This window comes from Trachurus trachurus, assembly GCF_905171665.1.
Source record: "Trachurus trachurus genome assembly, chromosome: 15".
Taxonomy (NCBI): Eukaryota; Metazoa; Chordata; class Actinopteri; order Carangiformes; family Carangidae; genus Trachurus; species Trachurus trachurus.
In genome coordinates this window covers 17398791-17426400 of record NC_139906.1, presented here as the reverse complement: position 1 = coordinate 17426400, position 27610 = coordinate 17398791, and the positions used below count along the sequence as shown (strand labels likewise).

Here is a 27610-nt window from a genome sequence, read left to right as displayed (position 1 = left end):
CGTGTGTTTTTTTTTTTCTAACTGCATGGACTACAGGACAAAACATGAATTACAATACAAATGCTACATTTTAAATTGAGGATTACAAATATATATATGAAAATAAAAATGTATTTATAAAAAAGAAAAATCGAATGATGTAGTTGCTCCACATTTAGCAAATTGGCCCCAAGAACTTTAACCATCAAGAAATAAATCTCAGAGGCAGGTTTACATGGATTTTTCCACTCAATACAAAAATGACAATACAATTAATCCACAAGAAACCAATCAGACAAGGACTTGATATAGTGAAATAATTTGTCAAATCCCAAATAGGGATACTAAATCAGGATTTTTGTGAACTGTCTGTGCTTCACCTAGTGCATTGTGTAATATTTCTGTTACAGGCATAACCAAAAAACGTCTGTCAGAGCGAAGACATGATGACACAAAAGACAAAGCATACAAAGTAACTTATTATGATTTATTAGTTTTTTAATATTATGTATCTTACATACAAATTTTACATAGGTAAACGGACACTTATGACCCCCATCCCCTTTAAACTCAGATAATCAAAATGTACAATTGGAGCCCTTTCTCTCAGTGACAGCCCATTTCTATCAAACCCGCTTGGCAGAGAAGAAAGTTGGAGAGTTGGAAAACTGCAAAGAAAATGAACCATTTAAAACAAGGGTGAAATTTCCGCTGTTGTTTCAGGAGACAAACAGCAGATCTGTTGGTGAGTTTCACACCTCGCTGGAAAACAGCCACGTGGGACGGCTGTACGGGACAGGGCATTGTAACAAGGCCACCATTTTGTCTTCCTTGAGGGAAAACAAAATACTGGCAACAGTCTCAATAAAGATATACAAAATAATAACACTTTTATGATTGACAGCATTAACAGACTGTCTACATACTACAGTATTTATGCTCAGAGGTGAGTGGCATGCTTCCTCCTCTGTGTAGCATAAGATGAGGTTATTCTAATGACTGCCACAGCAAATCCAATACACCTCATGCACATTATGAATGTACACAGTATCAAAACATCACATTGGCAGGCAGCTACTGAAGAGCAACTGATGATCCTCATGTAACCAACAGAACACTCCTATCTATAGTCAAAGTGCTTCTTTTTTTTTTAGATCACCTATATAGATTTACAAAAACAAATGGGAAACGCGTCTGAATATCAAACATTCAATGGACACATAGTAAAAGGCCTAGGAATTTTCTGCTTCACTCCCCCACGGATAAACAGTTCAACAATGTGGGAGTCGGTGCCACTTCAGTGACATGTGGTGACAGGATTTAACGGCCCTGGCGATCCATGGAGCTCAACTGAGAGGACATTCGTCTGAGAGCATGCAATGTTGAAAACAAAGTGGGGGGTGGGGGTGAATGACGGGTGTAAAGCCATTATACATGATGACCAATGACGTTTTAGTGCAGCACATCTGACACTGCAGGCAGCTCAGGTCACTTTACAAGTCGGATCTTCAATTAGCGATTTTGAAGAATTGCGCAGCTTTTTGACAGTGGGAGCTTAACGCCAGGATTTTCCATCACGTCACCTCATGCAATTTCAATGATTTTTTTTCTACAGCAGATTGGAATCTGGATTTTGGTCCCACTGGGTACTGCTTGATTTAGGGTCTCATTCTCTCAAAGAGGACCTGTATACAAATACACATATCATTTTAACTATTTAAACAAAAAATCATGAAAAACTAAGCTTACATTTCTGTGTATTTAGTAATGTGTCATTTCACGTAAGTCAACTTGACTGAGCTGGTCTGAGCTTTCTCTGACAGCGACGTCCCCACCAGTCAGCTTAGCTTCACTGAAGGATGTCTGTGCTGATGTTTGGGATCTGGCAGGGCAAAACTAAGACATGTGACCGTCAATGTCAGGCTGCGTCTCTGGAATTTAAGCAACAACAAGGCCAATGTCCAAATCTTAACTCTTCTATCTGACACGTGTTCGACAGCCTTTACGCAGAAGACACTGGGGGTCTGCAATGTGAACCTAAAATCCAAAGGCAATAAACCAAAAGGCAATTAGCTCAAAGGGGAAAATAAGCACAAAATCTGCTCGGTTACAAAAAAAGGAACAAAAGCAAAACAGAAACAGGCTGGGAACCATTTATGTAAACTCGTGGAAGCTTCTCTGTTGTCTACTACTACTACTTGAACAAAAACTCAGATGGCCTCGTGGTTAAGTCTCAACAGTCTCAAAGAGTACTTTGCTGGTCTGTGACGATCTTCTACCGCGGGTGTCACCAACACCCGAAAGCTACAGTTTTCCACCGTACACGTGTGCAGACTGAGCATTTCACATTACGCTTTGTTAGGAATACGCCACTTGAAAGGCCTCTTTCTCCGTATCTACTGAGTAGGAACTGGAAATACCACGATGTGATGATGAAAGGCAAACTCTCACATAGCACCTCACATCCTGTATAAAGGTGTCCTACTTATGTCGACAGCTGTGCTATTCACTACGTCAAAGCTGGGAAAGCAGGACGTGGGGGTAGTGAGACACTACCTGAGATACAGGCCGCCCTCATTTCACAGCTCTGCCTCTATTTCAGATACAGACACTTTGCGTTAGGGCATGCGGGCAAAATCCATGTAATGGCTACTGGATTAAATGAGTAAAAGGCTTATGGAGTTATCGCTTCCTGTTGCCTGGAGGTATACGAGTAGTGGGACCCCAGAAATCAGTGCTGGGGCGCCACTCTTCCATGTTGGCTCAAATCAACTGACTACACATCACTCCTCGGCCTTTTAGCTTCGGATCTGCTGAAACCAACAGAGCCAGTAGCGTCTACGGGCAGCACAGGGAATCTGTGTGTGCGACTGATGTGCTTCTGTACACAAATCCTAAAAAGAGGTCTCCCTGGGCCCAGATGATCATTCAGTATAAAATCATCATGGAAGTTTCTTTTCTCATGAAGGTAGCAAACATGTTTTAGCCCCGCCGACTTGCTCTCTCTGTCTTTCATTGAAGCAGCACGTTTCTTCATAAGCTGCGTCCCATGATAATGATGTCTTTGGGAAAGCCCTCCATTTTGGCCACTTCAAAGCATCCCAGTTTACTATAGAAGTCCAACATCCTCTTATCAGTCTCACGAACTTTGCAGAATGCACCATGGGACCCTGAGAAGTCAAAGACGAAAACTCAGTCAGTCTAAAATAAAATGCAGCATGATTTATCTGTGTTATTAGTGATGGTGGCTGCTACCTACCATTGGCCTTTATAGAAGACAGGAGACATCCCATCATGCTTTTGGCCACACTGGGGTCAGTAACCTTGGCGTGAATGTCAACCTTGATGAGAGAGGGGAAGTTGGAGAGGAAAGAGTCTGGGAGACCCTCCTCCTCTTCATGGAAACTCAGCATCATCTTCTACAGGGACGACACAGAGAGATTGAAGAGTGAAGTAAGATTCAGCAATAGGAGACGCAGTCAATACACTTGATAATGGATTAAGAGAGACGTAAGAGAGACGGACTGAGACCCTACCTCGGCCTCTGTGAGGTCCTTCTGGTCGTCAGGCTTGTGGTATTTCTCTTGCATGCAGGGTAACCAGTTCACCTTGCATTTCTTAATGAAGGGCTTGACATCCACGGTGGCAAGAGCATAACCGCAGATCCCTTCATCGTCCTCGAGCACGAACCCATAGTCTGAGCTCAGAGTCAGCAGACCTCCCACTAACCTGTGAGCAAACAGTAAGGAGTTTGGCAGCCATATTGATTTGCACTTTAATCTGGGCTGACGACACTCAGACATTTTCATCTTCTTTTTTTTTTACCTGTCTCCTATGAGGTCGGGATCATCATCAGAGAAGGGAGCGTCCTCCTCCATTCCTTCTGAGTACATTTCTTTACAGATTTTATAAACTGCAGTCTGCAAACAGAAGGACCAGTACACCTGTTATAGTAGTCCATTATGTCACACACCCAGAGTTAACACTGGATATAAAAGCTGAAGTATAACCCTGAAAAACACTGAAGCTGCCTTTACACTTTACAGTATACATGTTGATATACAGCACAGTTGAGGAGCATTAGCATTAGGTTGTGGGGCAAATCATTCCCAGCTTAAACTAGGCCATGTCTACTGGGAATACTCTCATGTGGTAAACACCATTTCTTCAACTATATATTAATACACATTTTGTCATGGTGCTACTTAAGGACAGAATACATAAGTCTTGGTCAAATGAAAGCGCACAAAGTGCACAAACATCTTACCTCATCCTTGGGAAAGTATGGCCTTATGGAATAGATTTTGGAGGTTGGCATTGAGGGTGGAGGTTGGTAGAAAAGATCGTTTGCCCCATCTATTGGCAACAATCTCTGTGGGCATCAAAAGAAAAAGGTTCAGTTTCACTGAGAACAGGCGCTGTGCTGCTTTGGCTGAGTGCCTCACTGTGCATTTGCTACGATTGAGCCACTGTCAAACCAAAAGGAACTATAGCAGGAAGCAAAGAGCTTTGTGGTGACGGATATTTAACAAAAAAATATCATTAAGATAAAAACTGATGTTTCTTGTTGATCTGACAGTGGACAACAAGAGCAAACATCACATCTCTCTCATTTTTTTGTTAAAGGAGCATAGCACAACAAGCACATACATATCTGCTTTTCAAATATAATAAAACGAGGGTGGTATTTTGGTCTGACTAAGGTTTTACTGGCTGAAGGAGATGCTCCTTTCCCTTTTGTAAGACATCGCAATATTTCGCTGCGCAGGACCCTCCTGTTGAGAAAAATAATGATGCTGGCGCAGAGAGACAGAGAGAACTCCAGGAAACAAACCAAAGAGGCAAATTAAATGTGAGCTAACTGAGTCATTCGATGGCACTTGGGTTGCCATCGAGAGTCTTGCTACTCTCCAAGGATGGAGGTGTTACTTTGAGCATGGACAGCTGTGTTTGATCATGGAGTTTTCCCGTTGCAAACATGCTTGCGTACTCGCTGGCGCTGCGATGCTTTTGCGCGTGCGCTCGCAAAGGCCTGGCTTGGTAATTTGTGCGCTGTGCTTTTCCTGCAAAGAAATGAGATGTCATGAAAATAAAAACCTAGCCATGCTCGCTTGCGCTGCGTGCGCCAGGGAAAAGCAGCATCTCCTTGGGCAGTTGCTGAAAGAAACTGAAATTAATCAATGAGAAAATGTCACGGCCAAACACTGGCTGTAGACCTGTCTTGTCAGGATTGGGTTTCAGGTCACCCATTCCCCTCACACAGACTGATCAAGTATCCCAAAGTAATACAGAACTTCTTTGGTAAACAAGTGAAGGGGATGGAACTTAAATGTTACAAAGCCTGACCCACTCCAATCAGCTCACCTTCGACAGACCAAAGCCCTTCGTACCTACGCACACATTACCATTTTTGTCTTTGCTCACAACACTCTTTTTTTTTTCCATTTGATTGCTGTAAATTCAGTGCATTAGATACCTGGAACTCTCCTGCTAGACCTCCCCTAAAGGCCCAGGGCTCTTGGTCTCCTCTAAGGAACTGTGCTGAGGACTGACTACGACACCCTGTTAGGAGCAGAGCCAAGCGGACAGTGTTACCACAAGATGGGGCTCTCTGACACAGATGAAGGGGAATGGGGAGATGGGGAGGAAGGGGGTCATATGTATCTTCTTAGCATAGTCCATATGAATAAATTTATTTTAGTTTTAACCATTAAAACATAAAAAAGGACCTAATTTGGAATAGATATATTATATTCAGAGGAAAGATCTTATGGTAAAAAAAATGGGGCTCAAGCAACTAAAGCTTACATCTTTGGAACATGGTATCAGGTCCAAGATATAAATTATTCAAAAAACACAGGACAAGATTGTGTCGACACAACAATGTCACACTGCTCCACATAACATGGTATGCAGGCATTTACAAATAAGTTGTTCTGTGCAGTGAAAGGCACACTTTTCGAGTGAACACAGTCAAGTGCAGTTCAGCCCCCTTTGTGTTTCAATCAGGGTAATGATCGTGGGAAAAGCCCGACAGACTCCGATGGATACTGTACTGACCTTCAGAACCAGAACCTGCGCTGCCTATGGCCTGTAAAAGTAAGCTTCAGCTGCCGTCACCCCACTGATCTTAGCACCCCGTGTGAAGTCACATTCTCATCTTATCTGCCTCGTCACATGACTGGGGAGCATGAGTCATCAAACCAGGGAGACAGGAGGCTGAGAGGGAGAGGTAGCGTGAGCGTTCCCTGTGTTAAAGGGCCTCTCGGCTTTCTGCTAAAAGCCACAGCCAGACAAACCACAGATGAAACAGACAGCTGGGACAACGCATATAAAGGGGAGTACATATCTAAAGCACTCAGGGCCTTTAAGAGTTTGTGTGCGTTAATGCTGCTGCTGCTGCTAATGAAGTCTAACCCTGGTTGACGAGGAGCCCCGTCATGTGACCAGACAAATGCAGCGCGCGGGCAGGACACCTACCACTCACTTACATATGAACCTCGCCCTGACACCTAAAACAATTCCTCTGACGAGCTGACAACACAGCATGCAGATGCACCCACGGGAAGGAACTCTGAACTTGCGCCTCCCCAAATTAACCTCGACAAAATCAGACAAAGGAGTGATCTCCAAGCGGTTCACTCCCACCTGAGTTCTCTATTCAAACTGTATTGTCTTAACACAATCACAGTTCTGCTGAGGAGCCGACCATTGTGTGTCTGTGTCTGAGAGCACAATGATCGCAACTACACAGTTACAGAAATACATCCCCGAGAAGGATGAGGATGATGTGCCATGGTTAAAATTTCAAAGCCAAGTGTAAATTCCCTTGAGTAGGTGCATCAGGCTGGTCTGAGCCTTTTCTATAGGCCTACTGACAGAAACAAAAAAACATGTTAGAGAGAAGCTGCCAAAGAGAAAAATTTGGGAGTTAACACTTAGGATTCAGAGCTAAATCGCTGCCCAAAATGTGACCTCATCCGGAAGGCTGCTTCCTTTCCTCCAAATCAATCTTTTAACATTTAAAGATCTAGTTTAAGAAAAAAAAATTACATAAATCCGTTTCAAACATGAGCAAAAGAAACGACGCCTGCACTGCGCATACATCGGCCACTGTCGATCCAATAGCAGTAGAAACTTGTACTGTGGATTCTTCCATCTGTACATAGTGAAGGGAGAAAACAGTAGAAAATGGTTATTAGTAAGTGTTCTCAGTACAATAACCAGGGAGGCTGTGACTAAGTGCCGGCTGCACAGCTTCTATCAGGGGGAAAACATGGGGACTGATGTAAAACCTGCCAATAGCAATAGCAGAAGTCAATAATTAGACATTTAACAACACTCTAGTTATTAAGTGGAATATTCGGAGATAACTTTTTATTCATTTACTCCACAGTGTCTCTGGAGTGTTTATGGTTTGCTGATGAGTCAGTGGTGTGGAGTTTTGATGTGGCTTTGCCAGTGCGGGTATGCTGCCTGCTGTGTACTGTGGGCTAAGAGTCTTCAGCTTTACCATATAGCCGGACAGGACAGAAACCTGTGAATGAAACTGGGTTACAGGGAGTAACCTACAGGCCATGCTGGTGCTTCAGACCATCCAAAACAACACTCCAAAAAAAGATTGGAGATGTTCTCACGAGGTTGAACGCATCACAGCGCAGCCTCAGTTTGAAGGCTGCTCAGTGAGGCAACACCCTGCCGTGCTGAACCCACACGGGTCGAGTTACTTTACGCACCAGAATGGCCTTCCACAGTCAGTCAACTTGCTCTCCAAGCTCGCGTGCGCGCTAGGGCATGGAGGAGGAGGAAGGGGGGTGGGGGTGGTGGGGACGTCCCCCTGGCGCCCATCCCCAGACAGAGAGATGGAAGCAAGTGTGTCTGTGTGGGAATGCAGCAGTGATGTTACTGGATACACAGCAAGCAGCAGTAACCCTGCTGGGATGTTTGCCACAGAGACCCAGTTTACATCTCACCAGGATGGAGCAGCTTGTTATGGAGTAAATAAGGACGATGTGCAAGCGGCATTCAGTCAAACAAAAAAAATAAAATAAATGAAAATAAAATTCACAATCATTGTGTGAAACAAGAGCAATTCATCTGGCCTGATCTGTGCTATGGTATTAGCTGCTACTCTGATTCTCACCCTGTTTACAGCTGATGGCCAAGGTCTCTAAGAGCCATGTTTCTCTAGGTGTTTGATCAGTAATGCTAGCATCTGTTAAGCAGACTGTGCAAGATATGTGTAGGCCTACAATAACTTTGCCTCACTATGCTACATAGCAGTGGATGGTGACATAATCCATGCAGCTAACCAATCAATCAACCTTTCCTTTATGTAATCAGATTTGTTTTATTTTTATATATAGTTAATGTGTCTGTGAAAATGACAAAAGTCAGGATTACCAGACTTGATCAGACTACTGCTACGCTACTGCGCTCTAAGAGAAAGCGGCCTGTGGTTCCCCTCATACATACCTAGCCACTGGACAAAAGACTTGACCATAGAAATGATGCTCTTGATGTCCCAGATGTATGGGTAGAGGTCGTAGAGGATGGTGCGGTTGGCTGAGTTGGACAGTCGCGTGAACATCTGGATGACGGAGCAGCACATCTCCTCAAACTTCTCCGCCCTTGATTGCCATTCTGCCACCTGAGCCAACAGTGATTGGAAATAACACAACAAAACACAAGTGTTACCAATATTTCAGAAAAATAGTTCTGTTTCATATATGAGGTGGCAATTGGACTCGACATCATTCAATTTATTATGAAAATCAAAATGTTTCTGACTGTCACAAGCATGTGTGATTAATAAAGAACAGAACAGTGCTCTGTGGTGCAAGCGCACTAACTCTGTCTCCTGTCATAATGACACCACCCAATGGGCAGTCTGGGTAGTACATATCCACCATTTTGTTTTCAGCAACCAACACTTTCACAAGCAAGTTCAGTAAATGATGAACTAGTTTTCCTCAGACAGACCTCGTTCTCTCTCCTCTAAATCAGTCCATGTGTTTATTTTGGTGCATTAACCCACCTTTTCGGTTTCCTTTCTCTTGCAGTTGACGCTGACGACGCTGCTGTTGGCCCGCAGCCAGTTGAACTCCTTTAACATCTGCACTGACTTGGGTCCGTGTTCGTAAGGCAGGTAGAAGAGCTCTGCCAGGAGGCACAGGTCCTCGAGCGTGAGGGGCTCCGCTGTGAACAGAGGCTTCTCGTCGGGCCCAGGCACAAACACATCCTGAGGACACAGTATTATATTAGTATTAATGCAAATCTGAACTCACAGTTGTGTTTGTGTTTAGATTCAGGCGTAAAAGAAAAGAAAATCACTCACAAATGTTTGCGGCACCTGTTTGAGCTGATCGTCTGTCTGCATAGGTGCAATATCGCTCCCAGAGTCCTCCTGGAGAGACTCTTCAGGTGACTTTGACTCTGCCAGACTCTCTTTGTCCGTATCCATGGGCTTCAGGTCTTCGGCCATCTTGTCAGCTAAGATAGGAACGACGTGCTTCTCTTCCGGGTCCACTTCAGCTTCAGCCTCTGAAGCCTCATCCTGCTTCTCAACCACCATCTCCATGGGCTCCTCATCTGAATCCTTCTTCTCCACCTCCACCTGTATTGGTCAACAGAAATAGGAAATTAGTAATAGAAATGAGGCCAAGACCTTGATCAGAAAGCAGAAAAAGACCTGTGTGGTATAAATGAGCAGTAGCAGCCATTATGTAGTCAGCTGTTTATTAATCCAAGGCCTAATAAGCAATTTTAATAGTAGAATTGACAATAAACTCAAACAGAGAAGCCCAGTTCCTCTGAGAAGCATGCAGTACTTGATCTGGTCATTAAAATAATACACTTTAGTATGAATAACAATGAACCTCACCTCCTCCACTTCCTCCTCCACCTCCTGAGGTGTTTTTGCCATGGGGAGTGAGAGTGGATCCAGGCAGAGAGGAGCCATAGCTGGAGACATGATGGGCTGCTGGAACACAGTCGTGACTGTTGTGGAGGAGCAGAGAGAGGGAGCAGCCATGGATGACACGTCTATGGCTGTGCCTTTGGCACCACTTTGAGGCACCTGTCGGCCTGATAGACAAGTACAGTTTCACCACATTGTGTTCTTCAGACCAACATAAAACTAAGATTTAAGGCCATTAATGTCAATATTATGAGCATAATTTGAGTTTTACCGCTTGGAATTACCAATAAAATAAAACCATTAGCATAGAGATACAACATAATAATGGGACTGCTCGTACTGTTATATTGATGAGGCACACCGAATTCCCCGAGCCATTCTGTGAGAGCCAGTTTTAGAGCAAGCTGTGGGCTGTAGAGCATATCTGTCTCCAGTTCTTCATCACTGCCCTCATTCTCTAACTTGATCTGGATGGACACTGTGCTGTCCTCACCGTCCGCTAATCAAACACAGAAAAAAAAACAAAAAAACAGCAATTATAAATGAGGGGTGCTGTGATATCACACTGCAGACCATCATTACATTGTATCATCATCCGGATAACACTTACTCATAACCACATCCTTGCGCACACCGTTCATATTAGACTTGTACCAGGTGGCCAGAGTGTGGATTGCGACAAAGTTAGACTCAAACTCGCAGTTTGGGTTGGTGAGGACTCCTTTCAGTCTGGGGATGAGCTCTGTTGAGCGACCCTTGTATGGACCCAAGAAAAGTCTCTTCTGGTCATAATCATTGGCATGAATGTTGTCCCAGATCACTGGAGCTCTCTTCAGGATTTTTGACACCTCCTCAATTGATTCCACTGTAATGTCTTGGGATACTACCTTAGGGCCTGCAGAAAACATACACAAGTTAAGCATTCACGCTACTTCCTTAGCTTATATAACTGTACACTTGACAAAGTAATGATGTTAGGCAAACTGTTATCCTCACCTGTCCATAGCACATCAATGCTAGGTAGGAGCTTCTCTCCTACTGTGTGGAGGTAGGGGGAATGAGAGACACTTGGGTAGCAGAAAGTTCCACAGTACTCTGGATTTCAAGAGACAAAAATAAACAGATTATGAATAAATACCGTAAGTGAATCAAACAATTGTGTATGATGCGTAAATGAGTCAAAGAAAGGGCTGAGATACCTGTGGGGCAGAAGAGGAAGGTCTCGGGCTCTCCCAGGTACTGGTAGATTTCGTTGGTGATGGAAACCTGAGCGTGTGCAAATGAGCTGAAGACCTCTTTGTCCGCAGGGCACATGTTGTGGTCAATATCATCAAAAAGTAAGGCAAATGACTTGCAGCCAAAGTGAGAAACCTGAGGAGGAAAGAGAGGTAGGTTTTTGAAAATGAACAGAAAGCGGAAGACCCGCTGAATTCTTCTATCAGGAATTTTTATGCATTTTTCATGCTCCTGTCATATGAAAAGATGCAATACCTGATCAAGTTTCCTTTTGAGTGCAGACACCTCTTTCTGATTGGAGAAGGTGATGTCTAGTCCAGGGGAAATGGCATAGATGAACTCTATCCCATGCTCCTTAGCAGCACCAATTAAAGTCATGAGTTGCTCTAGGAAACAAAGAGAAAAATGAATGCATTTTAGTGCTTTTATAATGATTTAAATTTTTTTTTTTTTTACATTTAATGGAATATTCAGACAGTCATTAAACTTAGATAACCAGACATTGTTCACTTTCCTTGCCCCAGGAAAGCCGATCGCAAGATTTGCTCTGAATAATCACCTGCTTCTTCCACTGAGTACAGCTCTCTCCAGAACATTCTGTGTTTGTAGTCATCTTTGGGTGCATAAAGGTATGTATTCAGTCCCCATTTCTGCTGCCTGTGAAGCGCATTGTCATACAAATTCAGTGTAGTTACCAAAATCACCAACACGAGGTCACAAAATGTTATTATCGTGCCTGCTTTAATAATTCACACAGTCCTTCATACCTTCTGAACAGCTCTTTCCTCTGTTCCATTGTCCATGGTCGCCCGTAAAAGCCTGCGTCAGTAAACAATACATTCAGTTTCCATGCAGTCTGCAGTTCTGATAATCAACTACATTTCCTGCTCATATTGACCTATTACCTGCTACACTAATACAGGGTACAGTTTGCCCTTAGGGCAGGGAGGGGTTTAGTGCCACTAGACATAGATTTTTCCTTTGTCTTTGTTGTTTATACGTTCTCCTGTATATACCAGGTTTTTTTTAACAGAATTGTTAAGGAAATATGGAAAATGACCAATTTAATTGATATTTTACTGGAGGCTAAGAGTCCAAAATAATTCATCTTCATAGTCCAAACTACACTTGACCCAATTAATTCTTGGTAATTAATTAAGGTGCAGCATGTCAATGTTTGGTATCTTTATTAGACACAACTGTCAACATGGGGTCCAGTGAATGGGTTGGCTGCTGATCACCTGTTAATACCTGTAAACCCAATGGATTCTTTTCATCGATCTGCTCGTTAACGTCGTACGACAACACTGGACTGCAAACGTCCACAAACAAGCTTCCATGATTCATTTCAAAGGCGTGCATCATACTATTTTCTTTGTGCAATCGGCCCATGTGTTACCCGACAATTTAATTTCCACATGTGCACGATATTATTTCCAATTTGTACCAATAATCACCTCCCTGAGGAAGGAGGCTTGCTGCAGCAACGTGATGGCCTACTAATGACCGCATGCAGAGCACAAGCGGATCAAATGTCTTGATTTGAATGTTTTTTTCCCCCCGTTTTATACAATCGATATTACCTTCCACGACTCCACTTATGAATTTCCTGTGGCCAGTGGGCTCGACTCCGATCCCGGGCTCCTCCACAGGGCCGGGGGCCTCGGCACAGGACTCTCCTCCAGAGACTGGGCTGGGGCTCGGCTCCACGTCCACCGGAGGCGCCTCTAGCGTCTTTTCTTTCTGTACCATTGTGTTTCAAGATTTCAGTCGGCGAAAGAAAACAAAGCCACAAAACTCAGGAAGAAGGGACACCGACTGGTTTTGGTAGAGGTGGTGAAGCAGCAGCAGATTGAACCAAGAGAAACCTGGAGGAAATAAATCGCGTCACTGTCTGTCTCTCGTTAGCTCGCCAGTCTCTCCAAAACTGTCCAAAATGTAGCCGCCGGTTCAACACGACGAAATCGAAATTTCCTATCTGGTGCTGTAGGACATCGTTTATGTTGATAAATACTTAAAGAAGATCAAGTCGTTCGCTCGTTTTTTTGTCCGATCATTTTCTTCTTCTTTATGGTAGATTTACCCTGGTTTTCAGTCGTTTCTTCCTGTTTACACCGAGTGCGCATGCTCCCGGGACCAGATTAAACCAGTCAAAACTAGATCTGCGTGACAAAACACTACAAAGATGTCACACGGCTGAAAAGATAGACGACTCGCATGCTCCGCGACGTGAAACATCAGCATAAAGTTAACGTTTTTAAAGGCGAAACAACGTTTTTGCAAGCATAGATGAGTCGCAAACGTATTATTTATTAATACAATGAAATGGCAAAAAATAGCATTTGAAGAAAATACCTTATTTTGGATATAGTGTCACAATTTTGCTTAAAAGTGTACTTCCCATTAATTGTTGATTATCATTGAGAACAATATTATAGTCGTGAGTTATAAAGAAATGAAATCAATAATTATTTACAGAATTCCTCAACTTGCAACGACTAGACCCAGGTAATAACTCAGTTGACTTATTGTGTCAGTGGCTGTGTTGACTATCTCTACTGCTTTCTAAGATCTTGAGATTCCAGTCCATATTAGGTATGTAGCTGAGCTCCAGCAGCACATTCAAACAGAGGGGAGGTGCTACTCATCTGTTTTGACCTGAGCCTGTGTGTGTTGTGTCAGCAAAGTACACATGCTTTGTTCAAAACCCACCAGGTCATGTTCAATTATATTTTGATAGAAATTACCAAGCAATTATAACCAAACAGAATCCCAAAGGGCTGATGCATTATGTTATAGATCTCTTTCATATCAGACATTTTGACTTGTGATGATAGGAAAATCAGGCTCAGGTTACCAACATTAAAGGCAACTCTGTCCTTTTGCGATGGGCAAGCTGTGGCAATGTGTGGTCAGTCACCATTAGCAGACATTCAAGCACATCATAACAGGAAAAGTACAGATACAGTACAAATGAGATGCGTACCCTTCCCTGATGTGGAATCAAAATAAGTCATGCTTTAATGAAATGTTTTACACAATGGCAGCTGCTGGTCTTTCAAAGAGGGGAGGCTCATTTTCCGCCTAGGCCTACATCATAAGACCGCAGAAGCATATAAATAAATGGGAAAAATCTTAAGTTACAGTTTTTCTCTATTGCTAAGACACATTTCTCGAAACTGTGAACACAAACCCCAATTTTCAAGCTACATTCACAAAACCTCAGACTCTTCTTGCAAAACCAAACTTTCACCTCAAAACAGTTCAATCTGTGCCCAAAACTGAACTGTGTTGTCAAATCGTGCCCCGAGTCAATCAAAATTAAAAACACTACTGAGCCACTAAACACTACATAGAAAAATAGAAAACACAATGCTCAGCACATGAAGCTGTAGAAATAAATGTTTATCGTTCACTGTAGGCTAAATGCATGTTGCAAAACAAAAAACCTGTGCATTTACACTGTAGCACTTCTCTCCTTCCCTTTCCTTCCCTCTCCACATCCATTTCATCCCCTTTTCCTTCCTTCTTCCCAGTTCATCCCTCCCTCATCCTTTCTTCCTTCACCCTGTCGTCTCTCATCTTCTCCTCTTGCAAAACAAAAAACCTGTGCATTTAGCACTTGTACATAGTAGTAAAAAAAAAGAAGTACAAAAACCAGAAATCCTGTGCATTTTACACGTAGCACTTGTACAGTACAAAGACAAACATAAATCTTGTGCATTTAGCACTTGTATACAGTAGGCCAAGTAAAAAATAAAGTACAAAAATATAGAAATGAGAAGTGCACAACTCAGCCACAGCATCATTTCTCTGTACTGGGTCAGGCCACAGGACTTCATCCTCAACTGGCTTATATATATGTTCCTTCACATCATTAGCCACAAGTGTTATTCATTTTGAGTTGTTGTGTTCAACCGGTGAAACTTGTGCTTTACTTGTGTTTGACTTTTGCCTCCTGTGCTCAGCATTATGCGACACAGGTGCATCACAATGAAAATGTGTTGGTAAGATGTGTCTAAACAGGTGAAAAGTGCTGATGGTTTTGCCAAAAGAGTGACTGATTCAATCAGTGGGTTCAGGCAACTGAGAATTTGGTTCAGACAACAGGGTTTAGTGTTTTAGCAATTGAGAAAAACTGTAACAGTCGCCTCTGGTGTCACATGTACCTTTCCTGCTATGATCAACCAAAATGTTAGAGGAATCCTGCAATCAAAGCAGCAAACCTGAACATACTTGTGTGCTTTTGTGACAAAACATTTTGTGTAAAGTATCGTTACAAACATCTTCTCTTAATGTTTTTATGTTGCCAAACAGTGACAAATGCAAAGACACAGGTGAATAATGAAACAAACACATTTCAGTTTCTCTTTTTTAATTTAGGTTTGCAGTACATTTACATGTATGACAACCTCTCCCGAGAATTAGGGAGCAGCATTCCACTTATTTATCCCCCTTTTTAAAAATGATTCTCTCTCTCTCTCTCTCTCTCTCTCTCTCTCTCTCCATACAATTCAAATTGATTTTACATTTAAATAAACTTTTTAAAAAAATTATCTTATTTCACTTATTTCTTTTTTTTTTAAACTTCTTTTCCTACTTTCATTACAAATCTTCACTTCAATAGAAGGTGTTAGCTTGCAGAAAAACAAAACAAACACAAAAAAAAACTAATGCAACAACTAAAATGTAAAGACAGTGTTGCAGGTGTGAGCCGGTTGTTGGCTCTGAGGTAAATGTGAGCTGCCTCCTGCTGCAGGCCTCTTGTTACCTCTTCTGATTCTGCTGGGCCTGCTTCAGTAAAGTGTCGAAGTCTAGTGCTTGATACTTGGCCTTCCCAGGCACTGGCTCATACTCTCTACTCGAATCTGAAAAGAGAGGAGCAAAAAGTCAGTGTTGCATACAAAGGGACAGGGACAGGGACAGCAACAACGCACTGGGGTTTAATCATTTCAGACTGACTAATGGGCGTAGCCCGGATTTTATGTCATGAGTTGAGTAACCACAGCACAACCCATTCCATATTTCTAATTGGTTGCCAAGTTAAAACAAAACTGGAGATCATCTTTCCATGGGAGCATTGCCCACCAACAGGTGAGTTTCATGACTGCACAGTTGTGATGCTAGTAAGGACCCCCTCTGTAGCAATCGTGTCAACTACTCAATATCTCCAGGATCACATCTTGATGTGAGCTGTGAGTGACATTCATGATTGCCAGCCATAAACACTGGCGGGCGACAGGTCTTGTTATCATAGTGTCACATGCGAATGCAGTTGTTGAGTTCAAATACGGGTGTGGTCCGATAACTGAATATTTGTAATGTAGTAATAAATATTGAGTACTCAGTAAATTACGTCGAGTCCAAAAAAGGGCTCTAACTTGATGAACTATGATGAGTCAGGAAGATCAGAGTCAGCATTTAAAGACTCATCATGTGAACTATGTGTTTAGTGTCAAATATACATTCCCTTAATCAGGACACTATGCAATGTGTTTGCCTTCTTCCTGCTGGTGCGACCATCATTTCCAACAGCGGCTACGTGATCTGCCAAGTTGAGGAGATATTGGCAGCACTTCACAAAGTAAAATGGCTCTCAGCTTGTGGTGAACACACTGTATCAGGATGAACTGCCATCAATATCTTCCATCTTCCGCAAACCACATCGATACCATTTGAATAGATAAGCAGCGCTCTGGGTGGGAGCTACAGGAGCTTTTGTTGCGTCTGTCAATTTTAAAGCCGCACCCACCTAAGTCAGCATAGCCCATCTGGCAGAACTGTCTCCTTCCACCGAAACACAGATCGAATGGAAGCTCGTCAGGCTTGCGCAGCTTGCCTCCATTTTCAATGGCCGTGAATGCATCCTTGGTGCTGTAGTAGGTCACAAAGCCGTAGTTGTCCCTGTGACGGACAAAATATCAGCCAGCGTTAGTTTCACAGTTTAATAAGTCTTGAAGGACTCGACAGATCGTGTGCAGTTTTGAGCTGTGGCTTGCTTTTAAAAGAGCCACCTGGGGATGTTGCCAGGACGCTCCAGTTATGAACAAGCCTCACTTTGCTTTAGCACTGTAGCTTGGCCTAAGAGGTCACAGACAAGACCAAAAAGGTTCAAAGACAGCGCAGTCTGCGGCCTTATTGCAATTCAAACAGTAATCCCCGATTACAAAAGCAAACGAGGAGGAGAAATGTGGACTTACCCGTGGTCTCTAAAGTGCAGGGTGCATTCTTCGATCTCGCCAAAGTAAGAAAAGCGCTCTTTGAGTTCTTTTTGGGTCATCGTACCCCGAATTCGACCCACGTAAACAACTCGGCGCTCCTCCTGAGAGACAAATCAATCGGGTGAATGAATGTTACAATACTATTATTTGCTTACTCAAACTGCACTTGTAAATTCAAAGTAAAAATAACTTACAATGGCTTTTTCCTTGCGTCTCTTCACCTCTTGCGCATTTGGCTTTGGACTTTGACTGTAGCCAGATCTGTATGAGGGGCTGAAGGTAAGATGAAGCAATTAGATTTTTTTCTGACTGCACATCAAAGTAACGCACAGATTAAACGGTTGTTATTGATGACCACCCGGATGACTATGATTCATAGACCGTACCTGTACACGCTACTGCTTCTACTCCACTGTCCTCGTCTCTGAGGGGATTGAGATCGTGACCTGGAGCGACTCCAGGAGCCAGAGCGAGAGGAGGAATACGAGTACCTCCTCCTCCTGGGAGGGGAGCGGGACACAGAGGGAGAGGACCGAGAGGAGGAACGCGAGGAGGAGCTGGAACTGCTCTCAGAGTGACGGGAACGATATCTAGAAAAGAAAAAAGGGATATCAGTGAGGAACATGGAAAAAAAGAATCCATACTTCCTGGATTTGACTATTAAGACAGTTCACCGTCTACATGTTCTGACTGGGGACCGTACCTTTTCTTAGATGGAGAGCATGATCTTGACCGAGATCTAGAGGAATGCGAGTCTGCCTCTGAACTGCTGGACAGAGAGCTGCTGGGAGAGCGCCGGTATCTCCTCTTTCTGGATCGGCCTCCTGTCCTTTCTTTGGGGCTAGATCTGGGGCTGGGTGTGCGAGAGGCAGCGCGTTGGTGGTAGGCCCTCTCAAAAGGCCCCCTCCTGTGGCTCTCCTCTTTAACAACAGTGGAATCGGTCTCGTCTCGAGCGGGAGAGGCATCAGGAGAAGCGTCGGGAGTTTCGAGAACAGAGCTTCTCTGCATTGCATCTGTCCTGTGGTCCAGAGGCTCTTTTGTTGGAAAATCATGTGTTTTGGTTTTGACTGCAGGGTTTGTGGTGGACAGGACAGCTGTCGGGACCTGTGTGGCGTTTGTAGCCACTTGCGTGATTGGTTTAATGGTGATAAAAGACTGCTGTTTGACATTCCAGCGCTTGCCTGGCTCGGTGGAAGTGCCTTTGTTGGGGAGGCAGTAATCGTGGTCCATGCATGCCAAGTCGGGGTCTACAGGGGCAGCAGCGGGAGTGGGCTTACTGCGGGTCTTCACTGAGGGTAGTGGGCGAGCATCTATCTGGATAACCTTGGAGGGGCTGGACTTACAGGCCTCGGTGGCCTTGCTTTTCCCCAGCAGGGCCACGGGGGCCAAAGGCTTCCACATCTGGTGTGGAGGAGTGGTCGGAGGAGTCAGAGCTGGAGGAGAGGGAAGGAGAGTTCACCACAGTTATACCCAACATTCAAGGACACGTGGCCATCTGTGTTGCGAGGTAGCAAACCTATGATAACAATGTGCTCTTGTTGACCATTTTTAATGACTGGGCTATTTAACTGCTGAACGCAACGAGAGCACGGGAGCCATAAAAGGGCAGAATAAAAAAAAAAAAAAGAGGAAGCACTTGAGTTGCCCTTTTGTAACGATAAAAATCTATCTACACAAAGTCACCTTTACTGTATGTGTTGTTTTAATGACTTCACTCATTCTGAAGCCAAAGACAACATGTTGAATTTACCTGCAGTACTCGAGAGGTCGTTAGCTCTCACACGGTCCACAACCGTTTTCTCTGGAGCCGACTCAAAACTGCAAAACAAGCACAGTGTGTGTGTTAGTCTCACCACTAAAACAGTGTATCCTTCACCTCAGCTTGTCCAGTTTGTGTTTGGCGTGCAACCAGGTCTGGACCGAAACTCAGACTTGAGGCGGCCATCAGACATCAGCAGGGTTTACGGTAGGTCTTGGCAAAAGTAGAACATCCATCACCTCCACACACAAACACACACACACACACATAGAGCAAACGGGTTTCACGTGACGTGGGCTCTTGGTGAGAAACCATTGCTCCATCACTCACACCGAGCAGCGTAGGGGCTGTAGGGTAACTCACCTCGAGTTTCCTACAGCTGCTGCTCTACCAGAGACCTCCGGCACACACTGCTCCTCTTTGGCTGAAGAGAGAAGGGACAGGGAAATAAGTGCATCAGCTCAGAGACCAACAGGATGAGATAAAGGAACACCACAAAAACGACTAAAAGATTGTGTGGATAAAACTGTCGGTGTACAGCACGTGTAGTGAATAATGCAGTCATGCTGGGTAATATTTGTTCAGTTTATTTTTGCACAGAATGTCACCAAATGGCCAGCAGCTACATTAGCGCCAAAGCACACAGTACAGTGGTTCGATAACGCGTCCACTAACACGAGTAATGGCAGACACGGCCCGAGCACTTGTTAGAGTTGGGGCTCGTACATCCGCTCAAACAAAGACAGCAGGGTGAGAGTTAAATGGATTTGCGGACAGGGCAAAATTCCAGCAGCTGAGCAGGCAAGAGCACAAAGCAGCTCCTCTGCCCCCCCACGGCACCCGACTCTTAAAGGGGAATGTTTCAGTGGGGGGCGAAAAAAAATCCTGCCATTATGAGCAGTGTTTGGGTGTAAAAACACCTTCCCAGCAGATCAGATAAGTGTCAAGTTAATATGAGCTGCTTGATAATATCTTTGTTCCGTTATCACTGAAAGATATAAGAGGTGGTCATCCAACTTCACTGCTGACCCCACCCATAAATATACATACAACAACACTGTATTTGTTGTGATCAGTGAAACTTGATACTGACCAAGTCCCCTACTCACTAACATGCACCACTGCTGACCGGAGATAATATTTTAAGAAACTTCCTGCGATTACGAAACAAGGAAAACTGACACTCTGACTACATTTAGCTTGATAGTAAAACTAAGTGACCTGCTGAACTACTGGCCTGCCATTGCACCATTATCCAAAAAAAATCCAAAAAACAAACAAACCCCGGAGGGTCTAACATGGAGTTAACCAAGCAATCGTGGATTTTTCTCATACAATATCAATGAAGTAAAATAAGACATTTGTTTACCTTGGGTTTCCTCAAACTGCTCCAGCAAGCTGGTTAAATCAGCAGCTTCAATTCCTGCAAAAAGAGATCAAAACATTATCCTGATGTGTTTACAGTATGGCACGGTGCAGAAACACTACAAGAACACACACACACATAAATGAGACAGACCACAAGGATAAAGGCTCAATGTGGTGATGGACTGGACAGGTGTAAGACGATTAGAGAATAGTCTAGACGTTACACGGGGGTTTCGATTTTTTTGCGGTGACACTGCATATTATTTCACTGCACTAACAGTACAATAATTTATTTCTGATATGGAGTTCCTGCACATCAGCAAATACTGGAGCAGACTGAGCGCAGGCTTTATCCAGAGCAGCACAGAGGAGACACTGACGAGGCAATTTTCTAAACAGGCGCATTATAGATAAATAACAGCTGCTGGTGGATATCATAATTGTTTAAATGTGTATAACATGGCTACAACTAAAAACAGAAGCTAGTTTCTATCAACCTTTCATGTATAAAATCACATTGAGTGATCTTTGAGCTCACCTATCTCACTGGTGAAGGCCTCAATCAGCTCCTGCGTGGCGCTCTTTGCCTTCTGGGCCTTGGCCGTTGTAGTGCAGTTTGTTTTGGGTTCAAGCACGACAGGTTGAGCCTTCAGACTCTGGGGGTCTGAGGGCTGAGCAGCAGGATGGGGACACTGCTGGGTACCACTGGCTGTGGGCTTGGAGGCCTTGTTGTCAGCTGTGATGGCGCTCTTTAATAATGTGGCAGCAGCACTGACCTGAGGCACCTTTTGGAAAACGACAGTGGTCTTCTGGGGGGCACGGGGGGCAGACACGGTGGTAGCAGCAGCGGTGGGTTTGATTGACTCTGTAGTGGTTTTAGGAACGGGATTAATGAGCTCCACGGACTTTAGAGATGCAGGCTGAGGTGGGGACTTTTCGTCAGCTCCACCAGCCTTTCCTCCTGAGAGTGGAGGAGAGCATTTCCCATCTGCGGTGGCATGTTTTAGAGCCGCTGGAGACCCAGAGCTCTGAGGCACACAAGGCACTGCAGGTGGAGGTTTGGGAGTTTCAGGCGCCTGCTGGGCTTTAGGAACAGGAGCGGCAGCCGGATGAACTTTACTGGAGGAAGCGGCCACCATGTAGGCCGGTGGCACCAGCAGCGCCTCGGGGGTGGGAGGTGCAGCCGGCCCCCTTGGCTGCCAGGCGGGCTTGACCTCCTCCACCTCCTTCTTGGCCGCCTGCGGGCCGGGCCGTCGGGAGTCCTTGGGGCTGGGGTCGGGCAGGCAGGGGATGGGGGGCAGCTCTTTGGGGAGCTCGGGCAGGCTGGGCCACTTGGTGCTGTTGTCGTCTTGCTTCTCCACCGGCGTCGGCTTCTTCTGCTGCCGGAGCCGCCGGTACTCGGCCAGGCTGAGCGATTTGGGTTTGGGCTCTGGGACCGCGACGGCCACGGGAGGGGGGGCCTCGCAAACAGGTGGCGTCGTCGGAGGTGTGACGGGACTCGGAGCAGCTGCGGGGCTCTCGGAAGACGGCGGGGCAGGAGCAGCAGAGGGAGCCGCTGCTGCTGCTGCTGCTGCTGCTGCTGCTGCGTCTTCCAGCTTGGCGGGGGGTGGGTCCAGCTGTTTAGGAGCTTCATCAGGCTGTCGAGGGCTCACTGCTGCGGGCGAACCGTTGCACCGACTCTTCTCGGGGCTTTCCTTTAACTGCCTGGGTGACGCACATGTGGCAACTTTCACATTAATGTTGGGCAATAGTGTTGTAGTGGTGATTTGTGTTTCAGTTTGGCATGGATTCAGTTTCTGAGGTTGCACGGAGGAGGAAGCTGGAGTTGAGGCAACAGGAACCTTTGGGACTTTGTGGCGTTTCTTTTCTTTGACCGACCTCTTCTCCGGCTGTGTGGGAGCCTCCTGTACCGTCTTCCTTACTGTACCGCTTCTAAGGACCCTTCCCTCTACTGGTTCAGGTTGGATCTGTTCTTTGTATTTCTTTTTCTTTTTCCTCGAGGAGGAGCTTTTGTCTTTTACATCTTCCTTCTTTTGTTTTACGATGGTCTCGTCTTTCGCATCTGGGCGCGGGTCTGCTGTTGCGGGGGCCATCGCTGTCACTGGAGCCTCGCCGACGCTCACGTCTTCATCATCATCTACATCTACGATAATATGCTCAGAGCTGTCAGAGGCCGCCTCTTCTGCTTCGTCTGTAAGTCTCTGCTCTTTTTCTGAAGACTGCTCTTGAAGTGGCAGAGAGACGGGGAGGTCCATGTTTGGGATGGCCAGGATGGGTTCTCCGTTCACCCCCTGGTCCACCACTTCAAGTAAGATGCCGCCTTCGGGCAACATCTGTTCACCGTCGTCGTTCTCTACACAAATGGCCATACAGTATGGGTGCATATGCCTGACCAAGTCCCCGAGGCTGACTGAAACACCGTCCTCGCCCTCCTGCTCAAAGGTGACGGAAAGCGGGAGGCCTGGACCTTCCCAGTCCAACAGGTCACTGTCCAGAGATGAATTGTACCCCACTGGGCTCAGAGTGAGAGAGCCGTCATCTTCTTCCTCCCCATCACTCCTCTGGAGAGAGTCCGCCAAGACCCTGGGGAGGCTCTGGGCGTAGACAAAGAAACAAACATGCAGTCAGGCTCTGAAATCTGTCAGCTCTTCTAGTTGATGTACACATTAATTATGCAGGAAGCTACCTTTCCAGTTGATGTAGGTCTTGCGCCGCATAGCAAGTCTTTCTCGGGAGGGGAACGAGACAGACACATCAATCTCCGCAGCTGGAGAGCCAAAGATAAAGAAAACCAGCAGGGCATTGATACGTTATCCACAAATGTTATATCTACAAACATGTGAAACAATGAACAGGAGGTGTATTTTGAATCAGAGGTCAGCAGGTTGCTCTTCCACCTCCTTTAACTCTCATTCTGAAAGGCCAGATGGGGGGGGGGGTGAATCTGAGAGACACTTTGAGAGTTATGTATGACAGCTGGCCACTAACCGGAGAGGGTTCCCTGCCCTTCTGACCTGACAGCAGGTCTGAGTCAGGCAGTGTGTCAAACGGGGACAGGTTCTCATCATCTACATTGTCAAGGATCTCAGTCAGGGCCGTGAGCAGCGTGGCTTCGCTCTCCTCATCCAGTCCTTTAGTCTAAAAACAAACAAACAAGTTAGATCACGCCGTCACTGCAGAGCGTGTAAACAAACAACTGCACAAGGCTTATACATGATAGTAAGGCTCCTCTTATATTTCAGTTCATGTTTATGAAATGAGTCTTGCCTCTATTGTTGGTGTGTCCTCAAACATAGACAGGATGGAGGGGTCTAAGCAGCTTTGAAGGGCTTCCAGAGCTTCTCCAGAGCTCAGCGTAGAAGTCTAGAGAAGAAACAACACTTATAGATTATAGTTGGCAAAACTAAAAACATGATTCAGGTAAAAATGATCAACTAGCCGCCAACCAAAATGCATAATTGTAGCAACTGCTGTTTAATACCTTTTTTTTTTTTTTTAAATACACAGATCAGCCGACTTAAAACTGTTACCTCTTCAGTCATGTAAATATTTCAAACTATTTGACCGAACTTTGAGCAAATATTTAAGTACAACTTGTTATTTTGTTTTGCAGCAGCTTTAATTCAATATAAAGTGTGATGTCTTAAATGCATGTTGTGCTTTCCGCAACACAGGTAAGCAGGAGCATGGTCCTGAAGCCGACTCCATGTTTTACTCAAAAACGTGCTCCAGGAGTAAAACTTCCTTGTAGTATCATATATGAACCACTGGGCGGCTTTTCCATTACATTTTTTTCTCCTTTAAAAAGCCAGTGCAGCTGTCTTTGACTTACTTCTTCTAGGACCCCTGGTAATGAGAGTCTTGCCCCACATATCTCTAGGTCTAAAGGCACATGTGTTGTAAACAAAATCAGTGTTGTGTATCCCTTTAGGCAAAGAGTAGGCCTACTTCCTGTTTCACAAAAGCTGTATCACTTGATTTAAATAACCTGCTAAAAGAAAATAAGTCAAGTGTGTGTTTAACAAGCACATCGAGCATACTAGCTTATTCATTTGGTTGTTGGAGCTGAAGATGGGTCTAAACTCAGGCGTTTGAAAAGGAGAATCAGAAGAGGAAACCCCAGAGGCCAAAGAGAGCACATGCTTTTCCAACTTGAAAAACACCAGAGGCATTTTCCTATGATTAGAAACATACAAAAACATCGACTGCACAGTGCACATGCATGACTCCAATTTAATTTACACTTCATTATCAAGTTATAAGTTAATAGACAACTTCAAAAAAAAAAAAGGCAAAAAATGACTAAATGTTACAGAAAATAATGGAGAATTTTGAATAGCTACATTTTAAATAAAGTTTTATCAAATAACTCTAAACTTTCATTGATAAATGTAGCTCTAAAAGGCTGGCCTGAGCAGAACAGATTTGAGCTAGGTGAATAACACCAAGTCCAGCATACAGATCCGTCTATAGGAGAAAACATAAGTGATAACAGTTTGCACTTTCATCTAAAAACGCACCCGTTTCACTCAGTGTCCCACGTGTTGCAGACATGTTTGATTCTGGCCTCACCCCGTCCAGAGGGGAGCTCGACTGCCCACGTGTTGCACTACAACAAACCCCAGGCTGGGCCTCATCAACACAACTGTCTCACGTTTTTAACAATCACAGGAGGCAAAGACCGCATCTCAGTCCGCGTTAATACACCGAAATGTTGGTAAAAGTCGCAGGTAGTGAGTTACAAACTTTATGAATCAGGGTGTGTGTGTGTGTGCAGAGATTAAACTGACCCGACTCCGTCTGCGCATGTGTGAGTAACTCCAACATGTGATTCACCACGACTGAACCACATGTGGGTAATACACACACACAGGTTTTTTGAATGAAAACTTGGCACGTGCCAGCAGCAGCAGCCTGAGACTTTTTAATCAGACAAATGTGTCCAACTTGCGGTGACTATAAATTTTATAATAAGTAGATATATAGTAAATGCATCACCACTGAGCTGATGACACACTGCAACGTGCTGGCACGAAGCCTATAAAATTACAGCAAGGCTTTAAAAAAAAATCAATAAATACACTCTTAATTATCCTCAAGCTTTAATAAATCAAACAGAAAATAAGGACACATCCAGCCTGCAACGATGACACAGCCTGAGGACTAGCATCCTGCAGTGTTTGTTACCACGTGTGTATGATTCAGTGGATGGACAGGACACACAGTACTTTGACACATACACCCACTAAAATACGTCTCACCGATATCTCTGATACAAATGGAAAACATGCCAGGTCGACCACCAGTAAAAATACACAACTGTCACTGCATTTTTCTCAATGAATGTTTATATTTTTACGGGACAAACCCTGCGTCGCTGTGTAGCCGGCCGGCCAAGCTACACTGACTCATTTGCTAGCATTAACATAAAGCGAAAGAAAATTTACAAGCTAATCACAATGAAGCGTTGCGTTTAAATGCACGTACAAATAAAGACAGGGTTAACCTGTCCGTGAACGCCACAAAACACTAAGTGCTTAATTGATAAGTTTTTTTTTACTAGAGATACTACGGTTGCATCCACGTGTCACTTTTCCATGCGCAGTGTACACACACACACACGGCACACTCTGCCCATCTTTTGTTAAAACCACGCACACCCAACTACTAACAGCGGATTCACAAGTCAGGAAATAAAACACAGCACACATCCTTTACCTCGTCTAGTGTGTCCATGGGGAAAAACTCCATATTGCACGCAGTTAAAGTCTCCTCGCCTGCTCCCCACCGCGCCGCCATCTTGCGAGTATACTCCCTGCCCCGGCTGCTTTCTGAGTGAAAAGTGATGAACCGACCGCGTCAGGCAACAAGCACGCCGGTGTTGGGGGGAGACACGTGGTCCCCACATTCCCGGCAAAATGACGCAAAGTGACGCAGTGGCGGGTCAAGGGTTACGTACGTGGCCACGTCGTTTTGTAGTTCCATTAAAAGTGAGCGTGAGAGTCCGACACTGCCTTGTTGTGGCCGGGCTGTATTTATGACCTCTGCTGCAAAATGAAGACAAAAGACGACAAGAGCACACACAGTAAAGTAGTAGTAAAGTAGACTTTTATTTATTGATTTAATTTGAACCCAAATTAGTCACAGTTAGTGTCAACAGTGGCTGACACGACAGGCACAACAGTAAACGCAAGGTAGGTACTGCGGTCAAGTGAGCCGTCGTTCTTCCTCGCGGAGTCAAGCCAGCCGCACAAACATTTGAACTGCGCCCGTATCATAGAACTTACGGTAAATTCTCCGAGTCCACTGACGAAGCTAACGCTAGTTCAGAACCAAGCGAGATGACTTCCGGTTTTCAAAGTAAGACGCGGATAATACAAAGGCAAGGTGTGTGTGTGTGTGTGTGTGTGTGTGTGTGTGTGTGTGTGTGTGTGTGTGTGTGTGTGTGTGTGTGTGTTCCCGTGTGTGTGTGTGTTCCCGTGTGTGTGTGTGTTCCCGTGTGTGTGTGTGTGTGTGTGTGTGTGTGTGTGTGTGTGTGTGTGTGTGTGTGTGTGTGTGCGCGCGCGCGCGCGCGCGTGTGTTCCCGTGTGTGTGTGTGTGTGTGTGTTCCCGTGTACCTACCTAACAGGGCCTTATGAATTTTAAACAGGAAAAGAGCCTTATACTCCATTTTTACTGTGCAGTAACATGACTTTGGCCCATAAGTTCTGGCAATACTTGGTACAGGTGACTTCAGGACCACCCTGGCTACTTCCTTAGTCATTATCAAACAATTTTACTGTATAATTTTGGAGAAATTAAGCCTCAAAGTTGCATCTCAGTTTTTTTTAAACAGGAAAAATGCCTTATACTCCATTTTTACTGTACAATAACATGACTTTGGCCCATAAGTTCTGGCAATACTTGGTACAGGTGACTTCAGGACCACCCTGGCTACTTCCTCAGTCATTATCAAACAATTTTACTGTATAATTTTGGAGAAATTAAGCCTCAAAGTTGCATCTCTAGTTTTTTTTGTTTTTTTCTTTACGGGAAAAGTGCCTCATACTCCATTTTTACTGTACAATAACATGACTTTGGCCCATAAGTTCTGGCAATACTTGGTACAGGTGACTTCAGGACCACCCT

General features: G+C 44.6%; 2 protein-coding genes across 2 annotated transcripts; both read right to left on the bottom strand.

Annotated features, from left to right (window-relative positions):
* Positions 1 to 452: 452 nt before the first annotated feature.
* oga (O-GlcNAcase) lies at positions 453 to 13236 on the bottom strand. Its single transcript, XM_083988347.1, has 18 exons — positions 12718 to 13236; positions 11902 to 11953; positions 11694 to 11791; positions 11390 to 11520; positions 11098 to 11269; positions 10895 to 10993; positions 10509 to 10793; positions 10239 to 10397; positions 9863 to 10065; positions 9317 to 9595; positions 9017 to 9220; positions 8455 to 8629; positions 5456 to 5541; positions 4247 to 4351; positions 3805 to 3899; positions 3516 to 3708; positions 3239 to 3398; positions 453 to 3149 (listed from the first exon to the last, which is right to left on the bottom strand). The coding sequence occupies exons 1-18, from the start codon at positions 12884 to 12886 to the stop codon at positions 3013 to 3015; spliced, it is 2802 nt and encodes a 933-aa protein (XP_083844473.1). The 5' UTR covers positions 12887 to 13236; the 3' UTR covers positions 453 to 3012.
* A 2321-nt stretch (positions 13237 to 15557) lies between these two features.
* On the bottom strand, positions 15558 to 26313 carry pprc1 (PPARG related coactivator 1). Its single transcript, XM_083988622.1, has 14 exons — positions 26201 to 26313; positions 23750 to 23845; positions 23471 to 23620; positions 23169 to 23249; positions 21021 to 23076; positions 20484 to 20537; positions 19478 to 19538; positions 19106 to 19173; positions 18059 to 18788; positions 17742 to 17945; positions 17550 to 17628; positions 17335 to 17456; positions 16887 to 17038; positions 15558 to 16002 (listed from the first exon to the last, which is right to left on the bottom strand). Exons 1-14 carry the CDS (start codon positions 26279 to 26281, stop codon positions 15902 to 15904), a joined length of 4035 nt encoding a protein of 1344 aa, XP_083844748.1. The 5' UTR covers positions 26282 to 26313; the 3' UTR covers positions 15558 to 15901.
* Positions 26314 to 27610: the final 1297 nt, after the last annotated feature.